The sequence below is a fragment of the Pempheris klunzingeri genome, chromosome 13 (assembly GCF_042242105.1).
Source record: "Pempheris klunzingeri isolate RE-2024b chromosome 13, fPemKlu1.hap1, whole genome shotgun sequence".
Classification (NCBI taxonomy): Eukaryota; Metazoa; Chordata; class Actinopteri; order Acropomatiformes; family Pempheridae; genus Pempheris; species Pempheris klunzingeri.
This window is the reverse complement of record NC_092024.1, coordinates 13,698,888-13,720,406: the sequence shown is the minus strand read 5'-3', so window position 1 is coordinate 13,720,406 and position 21,519 is coordinate 13,698,888. Positions and strand designations below refer to the sequence as shown.

The 21,519-nt window shown below is 39.6% G+C and overlaps 2 protein-coding genes across 2 annotated transcripts; both read left to right on the top strand.

Annotated features, from left to right (window-relative positions):
- Positions 1-14,885: 14,885 nt before the first annotated feature.
- LOC139212393 (cannabinoid receptor type 1B-like) lies at positions 14,886-16,622 on the top strand. The gene is made up of 2 exons (XM_070842934.1): positions 14,886-14,993; positions 15,135-16,622. Exon 2 carries the CDS (start codon positions 15,204-15,206, stop codon positions 16,620-16,622), a length of 1,419 nt encoding a protein of 472 aa, XP_070699035.1. The 5' UTR covers positions 14,886-14,993; positions 15,135-15,203.
- Positions 16,623-18,681: 2,059 nt separating this feature from the next.
- LOC139211692 (akirin-2-like) lies at positions 18,682-21,318 on the top strand. The gene is made up of 6 exons (XM_070842020.1): positions 18,682-18,966; positions 19,298-19,477; positions 19,685-19,828; positions 19,950-20,099; positions 20,463-20,534; positions 20,678-21,318. The coding sequence occupies exons 2-6, from the start codon at positions 19,300-19,302 to the stop codon at positions 20,686-20,688; spliced, it is 555 nt and encodes a 184-aa protein (XP_070698121.1). The 5' UTR covers positions 18,682-18,966; positions 19,298-19,299; the 3' UTR covers positions 20,689-21,318.
- The last annotated feature ends 201 nt before the right edge of the window (positions 21,319-21,519 follow it).

The following is a 21,519-nucleotide window of genomic DNA, read 5'->3' as shown; positions in this document are numbered from 1 at the left end:
ACAGAACAAATTTTTCCTGTCTTCAGGTTAAGTTATATATTTTCTTGTCCATCCACATAGCTGCCCTTGCTGCTTCAGAGGCAGCCCTGCCGTATCGGTGCCCTTTCATTATTTGACAGTGCTGAAAAGGCTGCTGTCTGGCCCAATAACATCAGCCTTTGTGGGCAGTGTGCTGAACAGTGGGAGTTCGAGTAGTCCCTCACAATCAGCAGGGTGTGTGCAAAGTGGAGCTGAAGTGCAGATTTGAGAATGTGATCTTACTGAGTTGTTGTGCTTGAGTTTTTTTTTTATATATAGTTACAACAAATAAACGTGAAAAAGGAGGAGACTTGTTGGAAACCCACTGTCACACAAAACAGATTTTGATTTTCCCAATGACCCACATGTGTTGCATTTTAGAGGTTGATACTCTCCTTGGTGCACTGTAAGGTTAATTTGTAGGCTTCAAAATTTACTTGTTGAGTTCCTGAGGGGGTAGAATTAATTTCAGTTTTCTGCTCCAGAGGAGGGAAGAAACACCTCCCTCTCTTCTCGTCCAAGAGTCCCCCAGCTCTGATAATTGCCACAAGCAGAAACAATAAAACATAGCCTGTGGTGATGCCTGGTGACTGAGGGGCCAAAAGTCTGCAGGGAGGAATGGAGAGAGCAAGTAGGAATCAGTGTTTCTCTTTAAAAGGCCAGAGACAACAAAAGAGCAATGTCAGTTTTTTCAACCCCCTCAGTGGGGCAGGGTGGGTGGGGTGTGGTGGGGTGTGGGAGTGGGAGCGCTGCATCAGAGGAGACCTGCCTAGTTAGATCTGGCAGTCTTTATGAAGCAAAACACAAGGGGAGTTGCTGTTGAGTAGATACATGCTGATAAAGAGGAGCCTGCACACTAGGCATTGTCTCATGAGAGAAAACAAGACTAAAAGAACAATTTGCTGTTTTTTCTCTAAAATATATGCTAATATATGCTGATGATGTCCACCATTTTAGTTTCAAGTGTTAACACACTAACATTTGCTAATTAGCACCAAAGATAAACTATAGCTGATGGCCATGGCATTATTTTTGGAGGTATTTAGATAAATAAAGGGTCCACCATAGTAATTTGGATTCGTCCTCAGGGAACCATGACAGCATGTCTGCAAAAAGATTTCATGGCAATCTATCAAATAATTGTTGAGATATTTCAGTCTTGACCAAAGAGGAAGACGGACAGACACACAGCAAGATTCAAGAGTTCATCAGAACATGTAAATAGTTCTTGTTTATTTCAAATATGAAAATTAGTGTCTTCTGTGCATTAATTCTGCACCTAAGTTTCACCTTTATATCATAGTTCACTCCCTCTCTGTATGGAGCGCTCTCACTCTTTCTGCCTGTCTTTCCATCTCTTCACATTCTCAAGCCAGCCAACATGTCAGGGAGAAAGCTTGAGTGTTAATTGGAAGCTCTCCCACGGGAACTCGTAGGCGTCTTCCTTGTCCTCTGTGTTTATCTGCTAATGTGATTGCCATGGCTCTCTCAGATTCATGGCTACTCCTGAATAATGAACATACTTAATATTCCTTTCAGACTCTTGTGACCTGTTGTGCATGAATAATAGTTAAGCATTTAAAAATCAAATCCCAGATGACACAACTGGATTTATTGTACTACAACAGAAGAAGTGGTGTTATTTTTTTTGTGATGGCAGGGTTAAGTGAAACAAGCTTTGATGCATGCTCTCTTCTGACGCTCAAAGTGTATCAATGGTTTGATTTAAAAAAAATAGCATTTAAGTAGTTCAGATTTAATGGGCTGAAGGAATGCTTCCATATTTTGGGATAGATATGAGCCATGTCACTACCCACTGGATGTTGCCTGTTCATAGATATGAGCCTGCATGTCCCTGTGGAAGTTGTGGCTATTCAGAAGGTTAATGTCTTTGCACACAGCTGATTAGATTCAGCCCCAGTAACTTAATAACAAGTAGCCAATATCATGTTTAATTTCTCACATTTATGACAAATCAATTTTCATAAAAATCGGTTCACAATTAAGCAAGTTACAGTTGATTTTGTGGTGACGTCTGCATCTCTGAATAAACATCATATTTGTTCTAAATTGTTTTAAAGACTGAATTAGGAAGGTGGTGAGTTTCCACACATTTGAAGACATTTAAAAAAGAGTAAAGAATAAAGATTTTGCTATGCTGCCTACAGGCCGTATCTCTGAAGCTGTAAAGTAAAATCTTTAAATGTATGAATTACACCGAATAGTTTAAGTGTGATTATGTGTGCTCGTGAACTTTCTCCTAATTAGATTTTGAAGAAGACACTGTCACAACAAGCTAATACTCCTCATCAAGTTAGAGATGAATGTAATTATCATTCTACAGCCTGTTGTTTATTCAAACTACATGATTCGATTTATCAGACAGAGCAATTTTAGCATGCACTCCACAACACGGGTGTTCATGTTTCAATTAACAAGAGTGTACAATATATATAACTATAAGTATTGATGAAGTGAATATAACAATCTAGACTCCTGCCTGAAGTAAAGGCACAATGCACCTAATCGTAGGTGGTCACAGAGTTTGTCAGTATTATAATGGCTTTAAATAGTTAATAATGCTGTTTTAATTGCAATAGATTACCTGTTTATAAGTGTAATAAAGCAGAATGAAATAATGATTTAAATACAAGTTACTGCAGCTGTAATTTACACAAAGAATCACTCAGCAGCCTTTTGATTACTATTCCAGCCTTAAACAGTCACACAATCATCATACAGGATGTGAAGACAGGGTTACTCACCGCTGGACACCGTTCAGCCTGATTAAAATGGGAAGCAGCAGCGTCAGATATGGAGACTATTGTGAAAAATGTTTCCTGTTTTTGGGTAATCACTAATTATCCCTCAAAAAATAACAGCTTGATAAAAAAAAAAACACACACACACACACACAGAACATGTGTCCAGCTATGACCCTCAGCTTTGTATCTATTTTTTTACCCACAGATGTTTGGTTATTTATCATCCAGATAGTTCACGATAGTGGGATAGTTTATAATTGATAATATACAAAATAATTTGAGGTTCCCAGAGGTTGACACTTGATGATTTAGACCTTTTAACTTTTCCTTTATATTGCTACAAACTAGCCAAAGTTTCCACCAAAAATATTAATACACAGAGGGCAGATTGCCATGAAATTTACTTAACACTGCATTAGCTTTCCTCTGGTGCCGCCCTTAGTGAAAACATCTACTTTGCATCTGATGCTAAGTCGCATGTGGTTATTCATAGAGCACATTCATGGTCCCAAGGAGATGAACCTTCTGATTTTTGATCCCACAGTCTCATCCTGAGCCCTACCACTTCTTTTTTCCTGTTTTTGCCTGTCAATTACCTTCATTTTTGCATGTTCAGTAGACTGTCTCACTCTTCTTGTTTGCTTTCAGCTTCAAGGTAAAACAGCTCACAAAACAAGACTGACAAACAGTACAAAACGGCGATGCTTTCAATTTCTACTTTTCATTCAGTCACTGCTTTCCACCTCCTGCCACTTACACTGTTTCCAACTCCCCTGCATTTATCTCTTTTCAGCACCACCATGGCTGTTTTTCAGGACTGATAGATAGGTGTGCTCCTTTTGGAGGTCATGCTGCTGGCATTCCTGTAGGTTTTCATTTTTCGAACACAAAGCATCACTCTCAGGGAATGAATAAAACGCCATTTTGATACAAATAGCAGCATTGTTGATGTTAGCAGAGGCAAAGTCACTCACACACACACACACCAGGGAACTTTTGAAGCTTTTTTTTGAAGATAAAATGATTCTGCCTCTGATATACTATGAAAATGAAAGACATACTTCATTCAGCCTTGACTCTGTGAACAGTGATAATGTTAGCTTTCTAAAACAGAACCAGATGGCTGTGTGGACAGTAACAACACCTCAAAGATGAGATGAAAAACAAATAATTTCTAATATGTTAGAACACACATTAAGACTTCATATGAATTCCTTTTTCTAATGATTACGGCCAGAACCTGTCGGCTTTAATAATGTAATATTAGTCTGCCTGTCCCAAGCTCCCAGAGCTCATACATCAAAGGAATAATTTAGACACTTTCTCTGATGCCACAGACCTCCTAACACTAATTCTCTCGCACATTAACACACACGTACACAGACGCACACACTTCGCAAAGCAAGATGCGAAAAAACCGAGAAAGCCTCACACTCAGTCAGTCCAAATCTGGAAATAATCAGAAAGTAAAATAGATGAAATGCTGATTTCATTGTAGGAACAGGTGTTGTTGCTTGACAGGTCATTAATCAGTCAAAACTTAACAATGATCTCCTGACTCTGGCGGTCATGACCTTAGACCTCATCCATGAACATGTATCTGAGAGAGACTGATGGGGGTTGAACCTGTGTCAACCCACAACCAGATTAAACCATTGAGCCAAAACTGAAATAACAAGTCTCCTAATATTACTCATATTCTGAAAAGGCACTAACACAAACCAGAGGAGAGAGAATCTGCACATCCACCAGGACTAGTGTGTTTTTACGTTCCTCAGTTTGAGTTTTGTGGTGAGACAATGTTGAAATCTGGTGATATTTTTTTTATTTTCTTATTGTCAACAAATACCATAAAAAGACCAACTAAACCAACAATGAATTGATCCTAGCAAGTGTTCTCTGTGTGGCCAAAGCCTGATTATCTCATTCCTCTGTGCCATAGAGCTCCATTGTTGTCCAAAAACTATTTAAAACACAAAAATGAGCCAAACATTTGCACTGGGTGACATATTCCCTCATTACGATGAACATGGGTGTAGTTTATTTTGATGGAATTCCACAAACACACTGCCCTGATGCCAAAATTACTCACTAGAGCACCAGATCTCTTAATAAATTCACAATCTATTCCCCTTTTCATAATGTTTGATAAGATTGATCTTTTTTTTTTCATGCTTTTGTCCTCCTGGTTTAATTCAAACCCAGTTTTCACCCTCCGTTCAGCTTTTGGTCTCCATGAGAAATATATCTGACTCTTTAGCTACTAAATTCTCCACTATATTCACCAGCTATTTGCTTACTTTTCTGTCTGTCCCTTGGTGCAGAGCAGTACAGTGGGTTTTTAGGACACCATCATAGTGGTAAGAGTGAACCAAAGGAGCAAAGTCGCAGGTCGGAAGTCAAAACAATGAGCTGAAAGATGCTAAAACGCTCCATAAAGCTGAGGTGAAATGCGGAGTTGTCTGATAACTCTCTGCGGGTTTGTCACTATGGTACACATAATCATTTGATCAATTGTTGGTTTAAAATATAGATCATAGCACTTATAACGTATATAAGCTACGTCCATAACCTTGTTTTTAGTTATTTTCATCTTCAGTAGGAACAAACAAGGCTTGGGGGTGAGAGCCACAGATAAGCAGGAAAGCATTGTTTGTTGTGTTTTTTTCCATGGGATGAACAAAATGCAGAATATCATCATCATTACATTTTAAATGTATAATATAAATGCTAACCACTGCACTAGATTTGTAGCTGTATTTAAAAGAAGTTCAAGCTGACATATTGGGATGAATAAATCTTATGCAAGTGAATCTTTAAATTAGTGAGACACCATGACCTTGAGCAGAGACCCTGAGTATGAAACCGCACAGTCTGATAAAATGGCAAGCAAAATAAATTGCTCTGCCACTCTCATGTACTCCTAATAAATAACAAATTCAAGCTCTGGAGAACCAAAAATGGATCCATTGATAAAAATACAATAACATATTACATAAAAATAATTTACAGATGAATTGTCTTGTGAAAATTCTCAACAAACCTATAACAACCAGTCCTTACTGATGGTTACCATGGTGGCATAAAGATGAGAAATGATCTAATAAGTAGCGCTGTACATCTTGTGCTCTGCACAACATTGAGTGAAGGTAGGAGAGGGCGTATGGACGACAGACCAACTGGCACGCGGCATCAATAAGCAAAGAAAATCTATCTTGAAGGATGGCAACAATCCTGACATGGTGATTGGCTGAAATAATAACAGAATCTGAACACGACACATTCATCCACTGCTTTTCAAATATGCTATCATCAAACTGACTGCGAATTACTTCTTTTGTGCTGTCTCACAGTCTCTGCAGAGTTAAACACACACACACACACACACACAGTGTATGACAAGTGACCTTGTGCAGTTATGGTGCAGCTGTCTCTATGGTGATGCACCTGAAACGCTAACAAAGACACAGTGCAGCTTCTGTAAATCAGAAAAGATTGATAACTGTTTGTGTCTAAACACAAAATAATAGTTTGGTGCAGGGCTTCAGTGTTATCACCTGAGGGCTGAATAAATACAAAAAGTAATGCAGGCAGAGCAGTGGAAAACGAACCAAGATCAAAATGAGATTTTGAAGCAGCCTGGAAAATTTTAATTACATACTAATGTTTGGTAAAAGTCACTGCAGACAAATTCTTAGAACTTGAGGTGAATAGTGAAAAGTTGAGTGGCTTACAGTTAAAAATGGTTTCTAAAACTCATAAGGAAGTTGCTTCTTTGCTTTGTATCATATACTCATACTGGCTCTTCTAATGTGGTGCTGTCTCGGTGAGTAATACCCACAGATGATTCAAAGTTTAGTCCACATACGTGTAAATCTCAAGCCAATCAGGCCACAAGCTGTGAAGTGATAAAAAGTGGTGGGTTTATATAGGTATAAAGTGAAGGACTCATCTCTGTTAGCCAAGTTCAGCATGATGGCTGATGGCTGGCTGCCAACAAGGCTGTTTCTGCTCTGTAGCTATCAATCTATTTTCCAGCCCAGATGGCTGTGAGTGCTGTAGGAGGGGGAGATATGAGCTCTACCTGACAAGGATTATAATCAAATCTGTCTTTATGTGCTATTATTTTTCAAAGTCAGCTTCTTTGCTGACACTTTACTGATGTACACAGATATCATATTTTAGCCATTATCAGCTCGTGTCTAAGTGTTGACCCTGCAGTAAACCAGGATGTGTGACAACAAAAAAATTGCCGTTCGATGTCACAATAACTAATCCTGCAGCCAGCAAGTACAGTGATGCATGTGTCAGCTGCAATAAACTAAGACACAACAAATCAAAGCACCCTGGTTACTCTTGAAAGATTAGGTCCCTCTACAACAACAAAATTGCAGCATGATTTATTTTAATGTTGTGTAAATCCCTGATCTTTTCCTGAAGCCTCGGCAACGGAGGTTATCTAAGCTTGCAAACATTTGTCAACAACACAAAATCTGGCATATATGGAGATGTTTTCAGTAATAAATAAATGGGACTGATGAATGCAATTTTTCTTGGGTTTGAATAGAGCAGCCCTCTCTTCTGGAAATCAACAACTTTTAAAATCAACACAAGTAAAAACAAAAAAAAAAGGAAAGAAATAACATGTTTTTCCCTCTATAGTTACCACTTAATCAGCTCCACATTACATTATTCCCATTCATTTATTACAAAAATTATTGTTTAGGAGACAAAGGATCTGTAAAATAATCAGTTTATCCAGAATTATAATCTACCCTTTACACTGTACTCAAATGGTGCGCATACAGAAGTTTATTCTGGTTGATAGATCACAAAGCTCACATAATCTTCACACTGCCTACAAAATAAAAAATCAGTGACACTGGCTTGATTTTGGAGCATCAAAAAGTTAAAATATCAACTAACAAACCAGTCTGTGAAATGTCATCTGCCATTAATGTTTATGTTTGATCTCGACCTTCAGTAAGAGGGTCTTGGCATGCAGTGACATACACTATATGTTATATTGTCATCATGACCCTCAGACGTTTTTCAGCCTCCTCTGCTCTAGTGTATTGCCCAGACGATTGTGTTTAAATGAAATATTCATGGATTATTGGATTAAAGGGTTTTCTCATAATTGAGTGTAAATAAATCTAAATTTGCCCGACACACTTCTGTGCATGAAAGTGGGGACACATTAACAGAGGGTTCAAAGGAAAATAACAAACATTGAAGGGGGAGATGAAAAACTATTATTAGCATCAGATGGGGCCTTTTTTTTCCTTTCATTAGTCAACTATGTTTTCTTCTCATAATGCTGATGAGTTCACAAACAACCTTCAACAATCAATACTAATGTCTCATGTGCAACTGATGGCAAAACACTTCCATCCATCCGACCAATTATGTCAAGCTGTATCAAATTGCTCTTTTCTGCTTACCACAAATGCATTTAGACGGATGGACAATGTGTGCAAAACTTAAATACTTTGTTTTTCCTGCAGTATGCAACCAAATGCATGTTTTTACCAGTCCATAGACATATTTTGCACCCATTGTGTGACAGACCTTTAAAGTTGCATTGAAATTCCTCTCACTGCACTGAAAGCAGTGAGAGGAATTTAAATAAATGCAATATAAGGACTTGTTAGTGCTGTTATAACTCTCTGCACAAGAAAACAAATCACAACCTAATTTTAAACAGTTTGTTCTTTAATGTCAACTCATTTGTGGTGGAGTCTCTTCATCCCGTGATAAAGCTAAAAGCTGATAAACAAAACAGCCCTGTGATGAAAGAACTCTTCCGGGATTTGAGAGCACTCTGAAATTGTTTGCTGGATGCATTTGCCGGTAATGGGCGAATAAATATGAAGACGAAGTGAGCAGAATGAGAATGAATAAATGCTTTGCTGGGTATGAAATGTTCTCAGGGAAGGTTTTTCTTCTCCAACAATCAAGAAGAACCATTTTAATGCGTTTACAGCTATCGCTAAAAACGCATCTTCATTTGTTTTTCACTACATGACAGATATATTATACTCTGAGTATGGATATCATCCAAAATATGAGTGTTAACTAGCCATTGTGCTGTACACTGCTCTGTCACATAGCTCACCTAAAAAGGAGTTTCCACTTCCTGTATTTGTAGCGATTGTGTCATTATTGCTGGATTAGTAATGTTCAGTCCTCTCTCAGAAATTAAGTGAATAAAGGAAACCTCGTGTCCATATTACCTTTCACAGTATATTTCAATAGGTGCAACACCAGCAATATACAGATTAGGCAAACAAGCAGCACCCAAACACTTAATGAAGTAAAGATTTAAAGCAGCTGTAATCAACATTTTATATTAACATTGGATTACATAACCACAGAGAATACCAACCTGACTCTGCACTTCCCTTCAGCCCCACTCATTGTTATGTTTTACTGTCTTGGTTCACTCACACCATTCTGTTTTCAGTGAAAAGAAGTTCTAAAAACCTGCTCCGCAACAAATTGCAGACATTCAAGGTTAATAACCAGCTAGAGGGGCATTTGGTAGCAAAAGAGTCGGTGGAGACCAGAGACTGTATAAAGAAGTGGACGTAGCCACTGTGACCTCACCCACTGGTTTGAGGACCTCTGTTTTGAGGAGTTTGGCTTTGTGGGAGTCGTCATTTTGGGTTCATGGTTGTCGCCATCTTTGTTTTTTGGAACCAAAAGTGACGTTCGTTCCACTGAGACAACCTCTGATTGGTTGGTCACAGCATACCCTGCTTTATTGTCTATTTTACTCTAAATGAGACCATAATCTACTAAATGATCATCATGCTGCATTGAAGAAGACTTAAAACTAGTGATTCAGACCATAAACTCATTAGGTAAGTATTTCCTGAGGTAATAAATCTAGTGCGAAGTAGATTCATTTTCTCATAGACTTCCATTCTTCTAAGTTCTTTTTGCAACCAGTAGAGTTGCCCCCTGTTGGCCATTAGAAAGAATGCAGGTTTAAAGCTCCTTCACATTGGCTTCACTTTTCAGATCCGGAGGCTACATCCACTTCTTTCATACAGTCTATGGTGGAGACTGAAGCGGGGCTTAAAGGAGAGTAAATATTGGACTTAGATTCATCAAGAATGGCCAGAAACATGACAAATGATGAAAGCTAATGTTGCTCTGTATCTGCTGGATGGGCACTAGTTTGTTAACAAGTTTGCCTTATCAACTTAAAACATAATAATATGTAGTTTTTATGGCATGTTTCTAAAGTCCCAAGTGGCCAAAAGATCGGGACAGGTTTGAATAGTGAATGAAGTAAAACGTATAAAAGGAAGGGCTAAAAATAATTTCAATTTCACAACTCCTCTTCTTCCGGACAGGAAAAGGCCATGTGATTACAGGTGACTGTTGGTGTCATGGCAGTCAGGTCCATTTGGGGCTCTAGTCAGTCTCTGCAGCTGGGCGTAGGGCAAGTGAATTATTCTCTGGCTCTGAATCAGCCGATGGCACTGCGGGGCAATCTCACATCATGCCCTCGCCGTTCTGGTTTGCAGATTGAATCTGAAGCTGCAGGGCTACAGCTGTAGGTAACATATCACCTGGGAACCATGAGGGATAACACTGAGAGAAACAGTTCAACTGAACTGTGATTTGGAGCTCTGAAATACCGCCTGAGTAATTCATCTGTGCCCGTAGCAATGATTTGCATAGTGTTTGCACAAGTGAGCATTCACTGAACCACCTGCTAAGTCTTTGTGATTACCACTGTGTTCTGCTGAGATAAAAAGGTCTTTATATGACTAAATGGTGCATGAAGGGGATTCTACCCACTGACCATTACGCTGTTAATCTGTCTGGTCTGCAGCAAGAAAATCCACCATTTCTGCAACACACATTCATGCATTAAAACTGATCAACCAGAAAGAAATATAAATAAATAAAAGATGAATAAATAAAAGAAGTGAATTAAATCATAACTAACTAGATGATAGCTAAACATTTTATTTATTTAGGCTGTTGAAAAAAATGAACCATTTGTCATTTTATACTGGTATTCTTTGGTGTTTCGATAGAGACAGTTCATCTCTTTTTCTATGCAGAAAGAAATCTAGTCACAGAAGGCATTAAGTCACAACTTTTTCCCTCCTTTCTGCTGTGCTGTTGCTCCCTGCAAGGAAGATCTGTCATGAAAATCTGATGCAGGAGAGAAACATGATGGGGAACTTCCGCACTTCTCTGTTTATTTCTCTGATGTTGCTTCCTGGTACGGAGTTGTTTGTTCAATTAAACGCCGTTGGGGAAATGGATCACCTTTGATTTGCCTGATGAAGCCACGTTGATGCATATAATTTATTGTTTGATGAAGTGAATGATAAGGGTGCAGGCGGCTGATGACAGGTGATGATGTACATGACTCTTCTGTGCATGCAATGTGTGTTGATTAAATTTAGTAAACATTATATCTGGGCTTTTTCTCATTGCTGAGCTGATTTGAACTGAGCCCCGTTTCATTCTGCCGTGGCACCTTGGCTGCAGTATGAAGTGTCTCCAGCTGGGGAGGAACAGAATATAGAAGTGGCAGATTAGGAAACTGTTAAGAGCTGTCAGTGTTAAGCCACAACCTCCTCCCCCTCTCTATTTATGCATCTTTTCCTCCTCACCCGCTCGCCCTCCCTCTCTCCCATCTTCCAACCCCTCGACACAAACACATCAGAGACAGACAGCCTGCTTTAGAGTCTCGTCTTGCAACATGCTGTGCGTGTAGCCACAATTTTCCCAGCTCCAAAATGCTTTTTTGCAAAATAAATAACTTGTCCTTCAGAATGGGCTTGTGCGTGTCCAACATCTTGAAGAAATCTGATAAAAAAATACACCTAAATTCACAGATTTTGCATGTCAGTGCTTTACTTGAAATGTGTGTATTTTGGAGGTTTTGAAGCCTGTGTGGACTGAAAGTAATGATTTCAAAATGTAGGCAGCCACTCAAACAACAATTGACTGTAAACGGAGAAGGATCAATATTAAATAAGATGCGTTATAATGCTTTTCATGAGGAATCCAGCTGGAAATCAATCACTGTACTATACTTGCAGTATTTGCCACCAAAGACAGATGGGTGTGAAACAATAGCAGCAGCCTCCCATAACTGCACGGCCCACATGGTGGAAGAGGATTTAGAAGAATGTAACTTCTATAAGTCGCTGTTATGGTCAAATTGAGGCTTTTTGTCATTGCAGACGGCTTTGTCTCTCTCGCTAATGCTTTGGTGAGAATGACACTGAAATATTGATGATGAATGATTATGATGGATGTGAATTGTGGATTACGCTGCCTCCCCCCGGCTTTGAGAAATGATGGCTGTTGTCTTCTAGCCAAAACCACAGTAAAAACCTTATTCTGATCAAAAGGAAAACACCAAAGAGCAATGAAACCAAAGCCTCTTCACATACATCTGAATTCATCAAAGACACTAATCTTTCCTAAGAAACTATCTTCATAAGATGTACATATTGGATATAATGTTCTTCCACAAATGATCAACGGCTGTTTGAATCTGCTTCAAGCGCAGCATAACAAGTGTTCAGTAATTAGTTGGATGACTCCTCAGCTTCTTCTGTTCTGCCAAAACTGGAGGCACTGGCATCGTGTGCATTGCTTTTCATTGTTTTCCCATGATGTTGCATCGCCAAATGTCATGTATTTTCCACAACAAGATACATGTAATTTGGGAGATAGCTCGGCTGGGAGTGCATAGTGGAAATAGTGGAAATAATTGCGCAGCTGTGCAGGACAGGAAAAGGACTCTAAATAGTGTGTGCATGTGGTCCCCGACTGCAGTAAATAAATAGATAAATAGTGGAGGATATTCAGAATGGACTTTTAGGAGTGCTGTGACTTTAAAAATCCACTAAAATCACACTGTACACTCAACATGAGATTACTGTAACATTCATATTCCAAAAGCAGTGATGAAAGGAGGAGGATTTACTTCACTAAATGCTACAAAATAAGGATGTAAATAAATACATTTTAATTACATATAGAAATGTCAGCAACAAAATGTACTTTCAGTATCAAAATTACTGCAAAGCGAGTGATATTATTATATAGTTCATATAACTGGATTATTATTACTGATGCATTTAACATGTATGCAGTACATTAATGTTGTCATTTGTCATGTTAGAGTTAATTTAAAAGACTTGATCTACTCTTTGTTAGTTTAATGTGTAACAATGCGTCCTGACTGAAGGACATCTTCAATCCTGATGAAGTCATCATGTCATTTATATTTAAGTGCACATGTGTGAATTGTATGTTACGTGTGAAGTAACTAATAACTGTATCTGTCACATAAATGTAATGGAGAGTAAACAAGCACAATATCCTCCTCTGAAATGTGGTGGAGTAAAAGTAATTTTATAACTTTATAAGAACTTCTGATGAACATCATTTCATGATTAATGTTTGGGGTCTCAGAGACTGAGGGAGGTGTAAAACATGGTTGAATACTATTAATGTTCAAATGCTCCAGTATCTGTGATTGATGTTGACATTGACACTTTTTACGCTACTCCTCCCAAATCCCAAATAAATGTATTTGTATTTTTTAAACTAATGTCAATTAAGAAATGAAACTAGCGTTTAATTGGCTTAAAACATGAATATGTTTTTAAACATTAACATTAATAAAACATTAAAATATGACTGTGTAGGATAACATACTGTGCATGTCTTTGACTGTGAATGACAAAATGAATATATATTTGTTCATGCATAGCCCATACAACATTTAAAACATGAAATATAAGACATATTGTGTGTATTTATTGTCTTGTGTGTATATATGAAGCATTTACATAGCTGTATATCTTCCTAATATCTTCATAATTTAGTTTTAGTGCTACATTTATTTACTTTGTTTTACTCTACTTCCTGTGTTTTTTTCTATTCTAAATGAAATATTTCACTATCTGTTTGTACATTGTGTGTAGAGTGGAGGGGGTTGCAACTAAAATTCATTGTACAATCCTGTATCGTATAATGACAATAAGGCTGAACCATGAAATATTTCCTTCTTTGGTGTAAAATCATGCTTTTTGATATTTGCCCAGTTTGTGGGAAATGAAAAGGTGACCACTTCACTACTTTCCTAGAAAATAAATAACAGTTGATTTTGTAATTTGAATGATCATTATTGTTACACTGAACAAAAAGGAGAGCCAGTGCCAATGAACACATGGATTACGGCTGGTCTTCGTACCTGCAGCAGCTGTTCAGCTCCTGCACTTGTAGGTGTGGATGATGCTCCGGGCTGCACTTCCTGCTGCGCTCAAACACCTCAGACCACGTGACCAGCAGGCGCACAAAAAGGATGCTTGTAGCCGCCCGCTCCCTCAAACACTGTCCGTGCGCCTGTCTCCACTGTCTCTGACACTGACAGTGTCTGGGGAGTCAGCAGACGATCATCCAAAACGACCGTAACTCTATTTTCTCACCGGCTTCCTGTTGTTGTTGGAGTTGCTGAAACTGTTTGTGCGGAGAGAGAAGCCATCAGCAGAGTGGTTTAATCACAGTTGAACTGTTCTTAGCGCCGTGGATCGGAGCAAGGTGTTTGTGCAGAGAAAATCAAGGTACGTTTTTCTTTTTGTTTTTATTTTTCATGATAATTTGTCCTTTAATTTCTATGTTTTTTAATTACTTCATCGTGGTTCATTTATTCTTATGGGTATTACTGATCAATATATTAGCTTTGATCCAAAATGGTATTTAAACACTACGTTATGGATTTTTCAGCTAAAATGTGTTTCATTCGCTAACAGTGTTTTTTTTTTTTTTTTAATTACAAACCAAAACTGTCTCTCCTCTTCTAAAATGTCTTATTCCAAAACCTTCATGCAAACTTAACTGTTCATAATTAATATCATCATTACAGGGTCAAAATGTAAATGGATCATGGGACAGATATGTGTAAGCTTTGTCTTGTTTCTCCCTTGATGCCTAATTAATCCTATGATTATTGAGGAAAAAAAACAGCTTAATGCTTAATGACCTCCTTTAATTAATAAGAAAGCCTAGCTGTCCTACATACTTAATGCAATGATTTCCCCCGAGGCTGCACAGGTTTGTCATCAACTGTTCAGTTTCCCACTATTGTCTGGGATGCATCTGCTCTAGAGTCAGCTGGCTAATACACAGATTCCCCCAATATCTCCCAGCAACAAATTAATATTCCACCATATTAATAATTAATAAACATTGGTGTTACTGAATGCAATCAGATTGTTTAAGAATTGAATGTAACAATATGTATTTAGTTATTGTCTTTATGGAAAAAAAATCTCCTTTTTTCCTCATAGATGTCCTTTTGCATGGGTCTAATGCTGTTACACCACACACCTCTCCACTGAGCATCTCTACAGCCACAAAGCAGCCATGAAGTTGGCTTTGAACAGGATAGCAGGCACCACAATGAGCACTTTAACGACAGGTGTCCAGTATCTTGGCTCCAACGACGCCAGCTATGACGACCACTCCATGGACTCAACTCTAATCAAGAACAGATTCCACTTTGAGAAAGCTCACTCTGCCTCCATTAGTAACTCCTTCCCCGGAAATAAGGAGGTCATTTACAGCGGCCTCCCTCCCATTTTCCCCACCAACGTATCAGACTTCCTTTTCAGTAATGGCAGCTCTGTGGATGGGGGAGCGCCGGCACAGTGTGGGGAGGACTTTGTGGATAACATGGAGTGTTTTATGATCCTCACTCCCAGTCAGCAGCTCGCTGTTGCCATCTTGGCACTAACACTGGGTACATTTACGGTGCTGGAGAACCTCATGGTGCTGTGTGTGATCCTACACTCGCAGACGCTTCGATCTCGGCCTTCCTACCACTTCATAGGCAGCCTGGCTGTAGCTGATCTGATAGGCAGTATCATTTTTGTCTACAGCTTCCTGGATTTTCATGTCCTCCACAGGAAGGACAGCCCCAATATTTTCCTCTTCAAGCTGGCCGGGGTCATCGCCTCCTTCACTGCCTCTGTGGGCAGTCTGTTTCTCACCGCCATTGACCGCTACATCTCCATCTACAGGCCCATGGCATACAAACGCATCATCACAAAGACTAAAGCGATCATTGCCTTCAGTGTAATGTGGACCATCTCCATCGTCTTCTCACTGCTGCCGCTGCTGGGGTGGAACTGCAAGCGTCTCAACTCTGTCTGCTCGGACATTTTCCCTCTAATCGACCAGAAGTACCTGATGTTCTGGATCGGGATGACAACTATCCTGGTCCTGTTCATCATCTACGCCTACATGTTCATCCTCTGGAAGTCCCACCACCATGCTGTCCGCATGCTGAGCCGCAGCTCCCAGAGGAGTGTGATTGTCTACACTGCAGAGGGAACTAAAGTGCAGACTGTGAGGCCCGAGCAGGCCCGAATGGACCTCCGTCTGGCTAAAACCCTGGTTCTGATCCTGGTGGCCCTCATCATCTGCTGGGGCCCACTTCTAGCCATCATGGTTTACGACCTGTTTGGCAAGGTGAACGACTTCATCAAGACCGTGTTTGCCTTTTGCAGCATGCTCTGCCTGCTCAACTCCACCGTGAACCCTGTGATCTACGCCATGAGGAGCAAGGACCTGCGCAGGGCCTTCCTCAACATCTGCCATATTTGCCGGGGAGCGACGCAGCCTCTGGATAACAGCGCTGAGAGTGACTGGAACAGCAGGAGTGTGAGAGGCACAGTGGGCGGGGCGGGAAAAGATGGAGCCGGCTGTGGAAAGACACGAGTCAAAGTAGCCCAGGTTACCGTCTCTGGAGTGACTGAGAGCTCTACTGCAGAGCCGGTCTAAGAGACACGCTGGTCTGCTGTGGTGCAACTGTGGAGTAAAGATATTGTAGAATAGCCCCGACCCACCCCCCCCTAGTGCACTGCTCTGTTACTGTGAAACGTGCCAAAAATTGACTTAGATACAGAACTGAAAAACGTGTTTTGTTGCTTTAAAACTGAAATCAGTAGTATTTCTATATCATTGTATCATTAGCTGTGTGGTGGAGTGTGATGAGACTCTAAAAGCTGTGCATTCTTTGACTGAAAATGCCAATTTCATCTAAGTCGTATTCAAAAGCCACATGGCTCAAGGGCATTTTCTCTGCAACTGTTACAAACGCGACACTCTGCTCTGTCTGCTCTGTGGTTTGACTGTGCAGAAAGTTACAGATTTCAGCTTTAAGGTACAAGACTGTAATGTTCCCTTTTGTTCTTTCTTTTTCTTTTTTTCGTATTACATCATAGCAATATTGTGGCAGTAAAGCAAGGTGCAACTATGTCTACCTTCATGCAAAATGTCAGAAGCACACTGCTTGTAAGTAAAATTAGCAACCCATTAGTGATTTGAAATCAGCTATAAAACATTTTGTAAGACCATGATATTGTGAAATTTTGCTTTTTAATGCTATTGTAGTTATTTATTGTATATTTTTTAAAACATGTACTTTGCAAAGCAAAATGGTGAGTCATACTTGGAAATATGAATGGCTTTTTGATCAAATCAAAACTTTAGTCTGTTGTGATTGGGGAATGTTGTATAGCTGCTTATTACACATGTGCTTATGAAACAGTTACAGCATTTTGTGAGGAGCTACACTTCTGTATTTCTGTAAAGCGTCCGTTGTGCCATTGTGTCCCATAACAGTGTGTATAAGCAAGGACAATGATTTCAATAAACATATGAAATTTGTCTATTTTTATCACAATTTTGTCAATGTACCTACATGGTATCGTTTTTTTTTTTCAATAAAACAATGAAATCTCGGCAAACCATCACATCAGCACCTGCAGCTAATTTACTAGACACGAGATGTATTTGTTTCTTTTTAAGGTTTAAAAATGTGTGTGTGTGTGTGTGTGTGTGTGTGTGTGTGTGTGTGTGTGTGTGGGAGAGAGAGAGAGAGAGAGAGAGACAAACTTTTTTGGCTTGTGACCCCCTTCACAATTTCTATTAGTTACAGACTTGGTCTTGATGTTTGTGTGAACAATCAGCGGATCAACTAGAAAGACATTTTCAAATCAGAATCAACTTTCCTCACCAAGTATGTGTAAACATACAAGGAATTCAACTCTGATGTACTTACACAGGAAGAGAGAGAACAGCTAAGAGCGAGGACTACAAGGCTGAATAAATAACGGTAACAAACAGACAAGAGTATTATGTACACAAGTATGTGGAAAAAATGTCTACATACAAGCAAATTGTTTAACTTGAGGAATCTAAGGCCTTAAGAGATGAAAATATTTCTCACAACAAAAAGCAAATGTGAGAAAAGCTGCTAAGAAATAAATTGTTTTAATCATCTCATGAAGCCTGGACTTTGTTTGAGCCACTGCTCAGAGAAGAAGACTTAATGAGTTTTTTGTGCAACACTGCCCTCCTGTGGATATTAATGAGACACCATCCATCCATTGTCCACTGATCCATTGACTGATCATGACCGTAGTTCATCGAGGTGTATAATGATGCTCTAATGTAACCAACATAAATCCGAAGCGTGAATCTCGGATGATGTAGTTCAGAATCAGGACCACATCAAACCTTTAGTTTCTCGCTTTTTTCACTACATTACCCACAGTGCACTGCGGCGCATTTCGCACGTGACGCCACGAGTCGGAGAAGACTCTTTTCTTTCTTTTTTTTTATTAATTAATTTATGTTATTGATCACTGAGTGAGTCACCGACGGACCTTAATACACCTGCCTGATGCTGGAGAATGAAGGGACGTGACTGAAAGTGGATCAAATTCATCTTTTCCGTGTACTTTCCGCTTTCTGGGTCAAACAGAGTGGATGTATATTTACCTGTCATAGTGTCTTCAAGTCATTTATGAAGTAATTTCATTCAGGTGGCTTTCTATAGTGTTAGTTATAGTTATAGTTTTGCACCGTTATTTTACGTCTGAGAAGAGTGTCGTTAGTTTTCCCCAGAAAGAGGCGGAGATGAGTCGTAAGCTGGAGTTCCCGGATGTGCCGACCTGATGTATCAAAAACAAGCAGCTAACTTGGGTTAGCCAGCTCCCCTGCCCAACAGCAGACAGTTGGCCCGCAGCCGGCGGATCGTCACTTCAACTTTTTGGGAAGCAACTTTTAGAGGAACACGAGTTGTTGGACGCAGTCACACGGACCAAATATCTCCCAAAAGGTAGGAAACAGCTTTATTCAAATGTACACCAGAGCGCACTGTTCTACCAGTGGTAGCCAGAGCTAACGTTAGCTTTGTTTTCTTTTTGATTATTGGCTAGCAAGCACCGCTAACGTTAGCTTGCTAGCAAATATTTAAAGCCTCAGCTGCGCAGTACGCTTAGCATGTAATGCTACTCCTCAGCGAAGGAAGCCGATGCTAGCAGATCAATTCACACTGCAATGAGCAACTCGCCATGGTTAGCAGTTATCTGAAATAACTGATATCATCGTTTCTTTATTGTCTTGTTTCGGTATTTTGCACCTCCTCTCCTCCTTTTATCAAACTGAAGTCATGGCGTGTGGAGCCACCCTGAAGAGGACCATGGATTTCGATCCACTGATGAGTCCCACTTCCCCTAAAAGACGAAGATGCATCCCCGTGTCTCCATCGTCCTCGTCCTCATCCCCTAGGAAGTATCTTAGCATGGAGCCCTCGCCATTTGGGGAGTCGTCGTCAACACTTAGTGCAGGTAATGTTACTAATGTTGGCCTGCTTGGTGCCCAGCCAGGGAGCTGGAGAAGCATTAGCAACATGTTGAATCACACTATAACAACCCAGGAAACAAATGTGCTTATCAGTGACAAAGTTAAGTTGTGGACACGAACGTGACAGCTCTTTTGTCTCCACTAACAGATCTTTCTTTCTTTCTTTTTTTTGCTTTCTTTTGTCACACTAGAACAAATCCTCAACAGCATTAAGCAGGAGTACAAACGCATTCAAAAGAGGAAGCATCTAGATGGAGGCTACCAACAGTCAGAGTGCTGCTATTCTCCAGAGTCCCCATCCCAGTCGTCTACTATGAATGTTTCCAGCATGCCAGGTTGGTTGAGTAACACACTGCCTACAGGGCAGACCGCTCCAGAGTCATCGTGCTGATGTACTCGAGCAATCAGAGGCACCACATGCGGCACGATCATAAGGTTTTTGTTTGATTTGTGCAGGAACGTCCTCTGGAGGTGTTTCTCCTACTAGAAAAGAACAGCCATTATTCACCCTCAGACAAGTTGGAATGATTTGTGAACGCCTGCTGAAAGAAAGGGAAGAGAAGGTGCGGGAGGAATATGAGGAGACCATGACTTCAAAACTGGCAGGTCGGTTCACGTTGAGCAAGAACACTTTGTTGCACCTCAGAACAACAAAAAACCCAAAGATATGGAGGCTATATAGATATAATACAGAGCAAGCATTCATGTTTAGAAAGCAGCTAATTTTCTCTGAGTAGCAAAATGGTTGTTGGTCAATTGATTGTCTTAGCATTTTAATAGATACATTTTATTTTATAGATGAATATAGACTGACTCATGACTACATTAAATTATGTATTCATGAGTAATCTTTGTGATCCGCACCACAGTTAAAAGGCTGTGGAAGTGACAAGATGGATGCACATTGTCCTTAAGGTTTAACATTCAGTTGTACAACAATAGTCTGATTTCCTGTCCTGTAAATTTCAGAACAATACGACACCTTTGTGAAGTTCACACATGATCAGCTAATGCGACGATTCGGGGAGCAACCTGCAAGCTGTGAGTTCATTTCACAAATTAAATTATTTCCACATTCCTGTGTCACTGGCACACTGTATGTTAGATCTTGGCCTGAGCTCCTCCTTTCTGAAGTTTAATCTGACAAGTCTGCTGTCTGTATTTTATTTCATCTCCTTCTCCAGATGTTTCCTGAGTGTGGCACAGAAATCTTTGCAAGACGGCCTTCTCTTGCGGCAAGCTATCATGCGATATCTCAAGAAAGGAAAAAAATAACTCATTGTAAGAGATTCAGTTTAGCTAGTTTAAATGAAACTTTTCTTACTGTGCCATATTTCTGTCTTTGGGCAAAGGTTTATATGAAGCTGTTGTCAGTTGTTAGCACTCTGTTGTAAGCAACTAGGTGCTTCCTCATGTAAATTAATGGACCCTATCTCTACCGGTGGCCTATGTTCCTCCTGCTGTACGTGTATCTACAGTTATCTCACTTTTGTAATGATTCCCAGCATTCCAGGCTTTGTCACTTGTTTTTTGTTTGTTACATGTAAATATGATGAAGCGGCGCAGAGTTTTACTTAAGGTTTGCTGGTCAATCTGAGAGGAAGTGGAAGAAACACAGCTGAACAGAGAATATGTTTGCAGTTTGTCCTCTGTTCATTGCATTTTAAATCAAGCATTAAGTTGGCTAATTTGATTTTTTTATTTTTTGTTCTCCCTACCAGTGTTTTATTTATTTTGACTTTTGTTTTGCTGGTATCACTTTGAAACCAATGTACTTATTGGAAAAAACAATAAATCTTTTAAGCGGTGAGAAATGTTTTGAGAAATCATCCCCTCATAAAGAGAGTTGTCAAGTCCAGACTTTTCCCTAAAGATGGTACTTGGTGAGAAATTGTGCAGATCATAATGTCAACTGAAAAGCTCATCCACCCCTCTAATCTTTGACAGCATTTTCTGAAAAAAATCCCGATTAAATTGGTTCAACCAGATTCTCATCACTGCAGATAGTAAAATATTTTTAGGAACA